The sequence below is a fragment of the Littorina saxatilis genome, linkage group LG4, assembly GCF_037325665.1.
Source record: "Littorina saxatilis isolate snail1 linkage group LG4, US_GU_Lsax_2.0, whole genome shotgun sequence".
Classification (NCBI taxonomy): domain Eukaryota; kingdom Metazoa; phylum Mollusca; class Gastropoda; order Littorinimorpha; family Littorinidae; genus Littorina; species Littorina saxatilis.
In genome coordinates, this window is record NC_090248.1 from 8,038,347 (window position 1) to 8,048,614 (window position 10,268).

The 10,268-nt window shown below is 47.4% G+C and overlaps 1 protein-coding gene across 1 annotated transcript in view; it reads left to right on the top strand.

The window, feature by feature from the left end:
* Positions 1-9,879, top strand: part of LOC138963643 (atrial natriuretic peptide receptor 3-like) — a 68,796-nt gene extending 58,917 nt beyond the window's left edge. Inside the window, exon 2 of the mRNA XM_070335489.1 lies at positions 9,679-9,879. Within this exon, the coding sequence (XP_070191590.1) occupies positions 9,679-9,879 (201 nt within the window). The remainder of the gene's footprint in view (positions 1-9,678) is intronic.
* Positions 9,880-10,268: the final 389 nt, after the last annotated feature.

Consider the following 10,268-nt stretch of genomic DNA (forward strand, 5'->3'; position numbering starts at 1 on the left):
ACTACACAAAAACACATAATATTAAAATGGTAAAAAAACCATAACATTTTCACTTATCGACGATTTTCAGCGCGTATTTCGACTTGTGCCCTATATTCCAGGTGGTAAGAAATGCTGTCACATAATGTATATCATTTCACGATCAGTAGCCGTTTGCTTTGCATTTACGTTACTTATGGTCTGGTGCGTACAGGCACTGTCGCTTAACGGCGAATAGACAAATTCCGAAGACAACATTGTCGGTGTTTTAATTGGTTGTGGAAGAGTTAATTAAACCCCTTAGAAGCAGCGAGACGGAGACAAGTGGCCACGTACTGAACAGTACAGGAAAGTGATCATTGCGGCAGTAGATAGAAAACTCAGATTAGCTATTGTTTTAATTTAATTCAATGCAATTCAATAACACCTTTTTGTCTGAATTTTCGAACAAACATAAATATGTCTTTTGGCTCAAAATTCGTTTTGACGAAAGGGAACAACCCAGCGATTTGCAGTAGCACTCGAACGGTAAAGATGATAACCTGATTGTAAAGTATAGACGAAATCAAGAAAGACACGGTCCAAATCGACAGAAATATCACAGACAAATGAGAAACAACGATCACAAACAAAGAAACACGTTGGTGCCCTTTTGCTTGACTAAGTCGCAAGCGTTTAGACGAAGTGGAGACATTTCTTCTTTCGTGCAATATCGCTTTAGTCAGGCAAGGAGAGAACACAGACGAAACAGGGAGGATTGGGCCACACTCGCAGAAGATCAAGGAGACTGTCTGAGCGGTGTGAGATTGCTTGGGGCAGAGAATCGCAAAGAGAGACCCAGATCCTAGAGACGAGTTGCTCCAGACACCCTGAACAATCTGTTACGTCTCTCTCCCACACACACTATTCTTCTGACTGTCTTGTGTCCGTCAATGTCCTGGCTGACACACTCTCCCTCGATTAAGGGAAGTAGTGGACAAAGAGAGAGATAAAGAGAGAGAGAGAGAGAGAGAGTGTCACGTTTCAATATATCACTCAAGGTGATTATGAACCGGTTAATTACTACTAATTAACTAACCACACCACGATCCACTCTCGCAGGCATACAATTAAATAGAGTCAACAAAAGTATAAGTTTCAGACGCCTGTTTATGTATAAACTCTCCACCTCCCTCGAGCCTTCACTCAAAATATGTTCCTTTTACGTTCTCAACACGTAAAAAACCAGTGTTCACTGACAAAATGCCAGTACTATGTAGAAAATTATAGTAACACGCTGAACCCGTGTAAATACAGTCGAAATGAGAATGTTCTGTTCGAAAAGCTCTAGTTCGTGCAGGTGTCACACACCCCACGTTGTCACTACTCCAATGAAATCATAGATACGAAAAGACAACGGTGGTCAACGGGGTGCGTACGACATGGTGCACTTAGCTTTATCTCTGCTGCTGCTGCTTAGCCGGTATGCTGGTTAGTCGGTTCGCTGGTTAGCCGGTCCGCTGGTTAGCCGGTTCGCTGGTTAGCCGGTCCGCTGGTTAGCCGGTCTCCTGGTTAGCCGGTCTCCTGGTTAGCGTAGCCTCAACAGTTCCCGCCAGAGTCAGCCGTGCCGATGTTACGGGAACGTAACGAACGAACGAAACGAACGAACGAAGGAAGGCTGCAAACAGAAAGCATCGGTGCACTAAACATGTCAGCTACCCCTCACCCACCACCTTAAAACATGTCATCTTTAAATATCTCATCGAGCACGTGGGCCTGCACAAAACTGACTTTTTACAACAACAAAACAGCCATTTTCCGTCCTTCTCTCCCTATCTGCAAAAACCATATACAGATTAGTATTTTAGCGTCACAGAGAGTAAATTATGCGCTAACCTGGAAAGAACAACAGAGAGTATTTCATTCCACAACACAGACTCATCAACAGCGTTAAATAATGATTTATTACCTCAAAAGCCTATGATTGTAACTCTCAATGGAAGCAAAGTCCGCCTCCTCCCTGGAACAGTCTCTGTTCGTCAACAGTGACCCAAAACGTCCAGAACCCCTTGTCGAATCCTTATGCGAAAGCCATCGCCGACGAAGGAAATGTGACGACTTGTCCTCAGCAAAATACGTGGCAGAGGAAAGGAATAACTTGTGGAAGTTCCCCTAGAGTGCCGAATATGATACTCGGTGAAAAACCATCATACTCTAGTAACTGTGTGTTAGGTCCTTCCCCTTCTGCCGCTGGGTGTCAAGTGTGTCGTCCTTGAGTCTCTGACAGACCACCTAGCCAAATACACGTGACTGACCTTGTCACCAAACCAGTCTAGCTATACACAGTTTTGCCTCCCCAAGCAGGAAAAAAGACACGAGAAACTCAATCCCTGAAAATCCCGTGCGCGCTGTCAGCGAAAAAAAAACCGTCAGCCCTATGACAGCAGAAACCTGCACTGTGAAGCTCGTGCGTTTCAAAACATCCGTGCTCGGGAGCACTGTCAGCAAAAACTCTGCTGTGTCCAATATCACGCACAGGCGCTTTCTATCATACATTGACCCAGAACAGGCACTCCACTGAGTGACGCTTTCTTGGTCTCTGTCACCCGATCGTGACACACCTCCCCTCTTCAAGACGAAACCTCGGTTTCGCTCACAGTCATGTTCTCCTCTACAGCCCGAGAGAGAAAGTCAGCTCCAACATTGTTGGCGCCCGGAATGACGCGTACCGTGAATTGGTACGGTTGGAGAATCAACGCCCAGCGCATAAGTCTGGCGTTTGCCAACCTTGCAACCTGAAGATATTGCAGAGGTTGATGGTCTGTTGCCAGACAGAAAGGTCGTCCTCAAGAACGAGCAACCCCTCGTTTCACCCCTGATGACTGCAACCTTCTCTGTCTTCTTGTCTTTGTTCTTCTGGTCTTTGTCCTTCTCCCCGTAGGCTGTCCTCTCTATGTAGGCGCGCAGCAGGTTGGCGTGGTACAGGCGTGCTTTCCCGTGCATCATGATCCTGTAGTCGTTCTGGCCCACTTTCGCTGTCACCTCAAAAGGTCCTTGCCACTGCAGTTGTAGCTTGTTGTGTTTGACAGGTAGAAGTAGCAACACCCGTTCTCCAATCTTGAAGCTGCGCGGCCGTGCCTTGCGGTCGAATCCTCGCGCGTAACGCTGTGCTGCTCTTCCCAGGTTCTCTTGAGCCAATTTGCAGGTCTCTTCAATCCTGTTCCTGAGTTCTACGATGTAGGTCGCTGTCGTCTGCACCTCCTCGTCAGCTTCTTCGTCCGTCCAAGCTTGACGCAGGATAGCCATGGGACCGCGTACCTGTCTGCCGTACAACAACTCAAATGGGGAAAAACCCAAGCTCTCCTGAGGAACCTCGCGGTATGCAAAAAGCAATGCTGGGATGTACCTGTCCCACGTGCGTGGTTTCTCCTGAGCTAGTTTCCTCAGCATGGTCTTCAAGGTGCCATTGAACCTTTCCACCAGTCCGTTGCACTGAGCATGGTAAGGAGTGGTGAAGTGCTGCTCCAGTGATAGCAGCCGTGCTGCCTCCGCCATCACTCCTCCCGTGAACTGCGTGCCTCTGTCGGTGAGTACCTCTGATGGAATTCCCAGCCGGGACCACATAGTAACCAGAGCCTCAGCTACTCGCGTGGCTTCAATCGATTTCAGAGGGATCGCCTCTGGGTATCGAGTAGCGTAGTCCACCATGGTCAAAATGTATCTGTTTCCGTCCTCAGACGCAGGCAAGATGGGCCCGATGATGTCCACTGCCACCCGACGAAAGGGTTCGTCGATGAGCGGCATCTTCTCTAAGGGGACCTTCCTCACCCTTCCTTTGGCAACCACCTTCTGGCACTTATCGCAGGACGCACAGAAACGTCGGACATCCGTGCAGATGCCTGGCCAGTAAAAGTGGCGCCAGACACGATCCGTGGTCTTCTTGGTACCAAGATGACCTCCCAGAATCGAGTCGTGTGCCGTTGCCATGACACCCTCGCGAAACTCGCGAGGCACGACAACCTGTTTGAATGTACCTTCTTGGTTGCTGAACTCACGGTAGAGCAACTTCTTGTCCCTGAGGAACTTTGACCTCCCATGCTTCCCGCTCAGCTTCACCTTCCCCGACTTCGCGTGCTCCCGAGGAGTAGCTAAGGTCGGGTCAGAATCCTGAGCCTTCGCGAGAAGCGCGGGGGTCACGTTCCCCAGGGCAGCTCGTGCAGCAGGTAGGGGTTTGAGAGGTTTGTCCTCTCGCTCCGCCTGTGCCCGCGTGAGCACTGAAATGACGTCGGGAGACCGATAAACGGGAACCTCCCTGGTGACGCCGTCCACAAACTGAACCCGGTTTCCAATGAGCAGGTCGCATGGAGGATCGTCCATGACGACGGCCACAATGGTCCCCGTGAACAACGGGGTTACGACCTTGATCACTGCCGTGTTCAAGTCGTAAGCGTGAGATGCCTCGGCCATTCTCACCCTGATGCTGTCTCCTGTGTAGGCCATAGCTGGAACTAGACTCGCCCGAACCACTATCATGTCTGCCCCTGTGTCCCGCAGACCTTCGCCCTTCACTCCGTTAACGTAGACGTTGCAGTGGGGCTGGAAATGTTTCCTGGAGCACGGAACGCAGAGTTGTGGGATGGTGCATGAGCTCGTGACGTCCCTGAACTCCTCACTGCCAACGAAGTGAACGCCCTTCTGGTCAGCCTGTCTCTTGTGGCAGTCCTTCTTCACGTGGCCCCGCTTGTTGCAGTAGTAACACTGGATGTCAGTTCTGGAACTCGATCCCTTGTGTCCCTGATCGTCCTTCCCGTCCTTGGGTCCTGAAGAACCCGAATTTCCCGTTTTTCCTGGCCGTGAGCCTGAAGATTTGCCGGAGATCGCCTGGGCGTCCTCGTGCACTCTGATCCAGTCGGCTGCCTCCTGAGTAGTCTTGGGCTGGTGCTCCTGCACGAAGGTCACCACCTCAGGTCGCAGGCTGGACATCAGTTGTTCCATGACTATGAGGTCGGCAAGGTCGTTGACGGTCCAGTCCTTTTCGGCCATCTCCACCCAGCGCCGCAGGTAGAGGTTAAGACGTGCCACAAACTGATGACTCAGCTCGCCGCTCAGTCTCTTGCTGTTACGCAGACGTCGTCTGTAGGCTTCAGCAGTCAGGTTAAAGCGCTGGAGTAACGCCTTCTTAAGTGCCTGATAGTCTCTCGCCTCGTCGTCCTCCAAAGCGTTGTAGAGCTGCAATGCGCGTCCCTTTAAGCAGGTGCTAAGGCGGCTAGCCCACGTGGCCTCTTCCCACTTCTGGTCAGATGCAATGCGCTCAAACCGGCGTAAAAAGTCGTCGAGCTCGTCCTTGTCATCGTCGAACGTCGGCAGTCTCGTACGGTCGGCAACAAACGTCGGCGCGCTAGCCTGAGTGAGCGTACCCTTCTCGGCCTGTAGCCTAGCTAGCTCTAGCTGGTGATCGCGATCCGCCTGTTCCTTCCGGTCTAGTCTGTCACGTTCGTCTTTCTTTTCCTGTCTGTCAAGTTCGGCCTGTCGTTCCTGTCTCTCAAGCTCGTCTTTCTTATCCTGTCGGTCACGTTCGGCCTGTCGTTCGGCCTGTCGTTCTCTTTCTTGTCTGTCACGTTCTCTTTCTTGTCTGTCCAGTTCGTCCTTCTTTTCCTGTCTGTCTCGTTCGTCTTTCTCTTTCTTGTCCTGTCTGTCACGTTCGGCCTGTCGTTCTTGTCTGTCAAGCTCTTCTTTTCTCGTCTGTCGCTCTATGTCTTCCCTACGTTCCAGCTCCTTGCGTTTAAGCAAACTACGCGCTCTAACGCGTGCGTCACGCTCTGTCTGTTCCTCACTGCCAGGAGTCTCGAAAGTTATTCTCCTCGTCGGAGATCCCCCTGTAGCCATGGTTAGTTTTAGCAAAGCTTTATCACAAAAGTAAGTCTAACGCAGCTATAGCTAGAATACGCGGTGACGAAAGCGGTGGATACAAAAATCCAGCAACCGGAAAATGCAGAAGAAAAATCCAAACGGTGTAGAACAAATCGCGTAGCCTACTTTATGGCTGCTTTCTGCGGTGAAACAAAGTGTTTCCCACAGCCGTGGCCTACTTTATCGGCTGCTTTTTGCGGTGAAACAGAGTGTTTCCCACAGCCTTGGTTAGGACAGAAGTCCTCGGACCCTTCCCCCCCAAAATTCCAACAAAGTCAAAATATGGAGAAAAATCCAAGTAAAACAAGACGGTAGAAAATGTAACCTGTTACGGAATGCGAAACAACAATGTAGAGAAAACTGAGTAAAACGAATAACAAATCCGCTAACCCCGCTAAGCTCTCTGCAACGGAAAACTCTGAACGTACAACAACAAAGATTCACAAACAAAGGAAAGGGAGATAATCACAGTTAGCGCATACAATAACTCACAAATTACAATTTACATTTCCTGCAAGATGTGAATCGCTTAAGGTGTGGTATATGATCAAAACTATACAAAAAAGGGTAGCACCAAGCAGAAAATAAGTCGAGCACTGACGAGATTATCTGCTCTTAGTTCTCCTTAATTGGTGGGTCTTTATCAGTTGGAAATTAACTGAGTAAATCCCGGCTTGGCCCCCACGTGTCACGTTTCAATATATCACTCAAGGTGATTATGAACCGGTTAATTACTACTAATTAACTAACCACACCACGATCCACTCTCGCAGGCATACAATTAAATAGAGTCAACAAAAGTATAAGTTTCAGACGCCTGTTTATGTATAAACTCTCCACCTCCCTCGAGCCTTCACTCAAAATATGTTCCTTTTACGTTCTCAACACGTAAAAAACCAGTGTTCACTGACAAAATGCCAGTACTATGTAGAAAATTATAGTAACACGCTGAACCCGTGTAAATACAGTCGAAATGAGAATGTTCTGTTCGAAAAGCTCTAGTTCGTGCAGGTGTCACACACCCCACGTTGTCACTACTCCAATGAAATCATAGATACGAAAAGACAACGGTGGTCAACGGGGTGCGTACGACATGGTGCACTTAGCTTTATCTCTGCTGCTGCTGCTTAGCCGGTATGCTGGTTAGTCGGTTCGCTGGTTAGCCGGTCCGCTGGTTAGCCGGTTCGCTGGTTAGCCGGTCCGCTGGTTAGCCGGTCTCCTGGTTAGCCGGTCTCCTGGTTAGCGTAGCCTCAACAGTTCCCGCCAGAGTCAGCCGTGCCGATGTTACGGGAACGTAACGAACGAACGAAACGAACGAACGAAGGAAGGCTGCAAACAGAAAGCATCGGTGCACTAAACATGTCAGCTACCCCTCACCCACCACCTTAAAACATGTCATCTTTAAATATCTCATCGAGCACGTGGGCCTGCACAAAACTGACTTTTTACAACAACAAAACAGCCATTTTCCGTCCTTCTCTCCCTATCTGCAAAAACCATATACAGATTAGTATTTTAGCGTCACAGAGAGTAAATTATGCGCTAACCTGGAAAGAACAACAGAGAGTATTTCATTCCACAACACAGACTCATCAACAGCGTTAAATAATGATTTATTACCTCAAAAGCCTATGATTGTAACTCTCAATGGAAGCAAAGTCCGCCTCCTCCCTGGAACAGTCTCTGTTCGTCAACAGTGACCCAAAACGTCCAGAACCCCTTGTCGAATCCTTATGCGAAAGCCATCGCCGACGAAGGAAATGTGACGACTTGTCCTCAGCAAAATACGTGGCAGAGGAAAGGAATAACTTGTGGAAGTTCCCCTAGAGTGCCGAATATGATACTCGGTGAAAAACCATCATACTCTAGTAACTGTGTGTTAGGTCCTTCCCCTTCTGCCGCTGGGTGTCAAGTGTGTCGTCCTTGAGTCTCTGACAGACCACCTAGCCAAATACACGTGACTGACCTTGTCACCAAACCAGTCTAGCTATACACAGTTTTGCCTCCCCAAGCAGGAAAAAGACACGAGAAACTCAATCCCTGAAAATCCCGTGCGCGCTGTCAGCGAAAAAAAAACCGTCAGCCCTATGACAGCAGAAACCTGCACTGTGAAGCTCGTGCGTTTCAAAACATCCGTGCTCGGGAGCACTGTCAGCAAAAACTCTGCTGTGTCCAATATCACGCACAGGCGCTTTCTATCATACATTGACCCAGAACAGGCACTCCACTGAGTGACGCTTTCTTGGTCTCTGTCACCCGATCGTGACAGAGAGAGAGAGAGAGAGAGAGAGAGAGAGAGAGAAAGAAGAGAGAGAGAGAGAAAGGAGAGAGATAGATAGAGAAAGGAGAGAGAGAGAGAGAGGGGGAAAGGAGAGAGAGAGAGACAGAGACAGAGACAGACAGTGAGAGGGTGTGGCGGGAGGGAAGAGGGAGAGAGGGGAGGGAGGGAGAGAGAGAGAGAGGGCGAGAGAGAGGGGGAGAGGTACGGAGAAAGGGGAACGGAGGGGGAGAAAGAGAGAGAAAGAGAGAAAGAGAGAAAGAAGGCGCGAAACAGGGGAGAGGGAGGGGGGAGAGACAGAAAGAGACTGGAGGGAGAGTCAGACAGAGCGACAGACAGAGATAGAGAGGGTGGCATTGAGAGCCAGAGAGCCAATAACTATAATAAAACTGTAATAACTTCATTTTCATTTCATTTTCATTTCATTTTCATTTCATTTCATTTCATTTTCATTACTTTATTGTCCCATCGCTGGGAAATTCGGGTCGCTTCCTCCCAGTGGAAAGCTAGCAGCAACGGAGTCGCGCTACCCAAGTGTCTGCGTGTTTAGGTGTATTCAGCCACCTGCTCTTATGGCAGAATGACCAAGGTCTTTTACGTGCCATTGTGATGACACGGGGGTGGGACATGGCTTCCGTCTCTGGGTCTGCACACTCTACTCATACTCTCCGAATCTTTGGAAATCGCTTCCAAGCGGTCTCAGACATTCAGTCAATGCCAAGACTTTTGAAGACAGATATTTCTCATTCCTTATTCATGGCACATTTCGTTTTCACTTAGCCTGGACATGTTTACATTGTTGATGCCTTATTTTTACCTTTTACACGTTTCAGTCGATACATGTACCTAATTAATTTCATAACATGACTTATGTAACGATGCTACATTGTTATTATTTGCAGCGTAGTTGTTCCATTGATTCCTCAGTTCACGGAAATTTTCTTCCCTCGAAGTTGCACACGTTTTTGCTTGATTGATACAGTTGTCATTGTACCTTTGACAATAATATGTCATGTTCGCTTGTATGTATATATATATATTTTTTTTAGTCTGTTAATCGTTTGCTTGTTCATCGTTTGTTTTTATTACTTCTTTAATTGATATTCCAACATTTTTAAAACGTATTATCATTAGATTAAACCCTCCCATGGGCGAGGGCTGGATGTAAAAAAGCACCTGTTTGCTTATGCCACTACCCTCGTAAATAAAGAATTTGTCATTGTCATTGTCATTGACATTATGTATCAAGTCAACAACGTAATAGAATGCATTTTGCATGACTTGCCTAGCATACCCACAGGTGCAAAACGGAGGTAACCCATTGTCTTCCGCTTTACGGATTTCCAATCGCGGGAAGATTTTTTTCAATCATTTTTTTGGTTTATTTATATATTCTGTTCTTTCAATGTTATCTGTCTCCAACATGTAATACTCTATCTAATTTGAACTTTTGATTCATCAATGGTTTACATTACTTCCCTTGTTCTCCAATATTTAGGTTAATTTTCAACAATGACCATTCTCTCGTGCAGGCTCACGTGTTTTTCGGGCCATGCTGTGACTACGCAGGGGCCCCTGTCGCGCGACAACTACACTACTGGAAGTTGCCCATGCTGACGCCCGGAGCCATTGCCCTAGACTTCGCCGAGAAAAAGGAAAACTTCTTCGACCTTGTCACGCGCGTAGGGTCAAGCGTCAACTCTTTGTTGGAATTGTTGTTGGCGGTGAGTTAGTATTAATAGTTAAATAGTAATTAACCAGATCCTGTAATGTAAGGTTCGAAGTAAATATAAATCAAATTAGGTATACTTTTGACGTAGTTATTATGTTCTTTTCCACATTGCAAAATATGAGCAGATCGCAATATATTTTCGAAAAACTATTTTTCCAGCATACTGCAAACGAACAATAAACGTAATAAATCTTGTGTTGATGCATATAACGATTTGATTTTGGCATTTTGTAAATGATTAATTATTTGTGTATGTTTTTTTTAAGGCGCTTGGACTATGTTAGAATTTGCACCATATACATTTCCTCATTAGTATCATAATAAATATGTGTAGTTTTGACCGAAATGTGGCATTTCACGCAATTCGAGACAGTAAATGGCCTTGGAGAA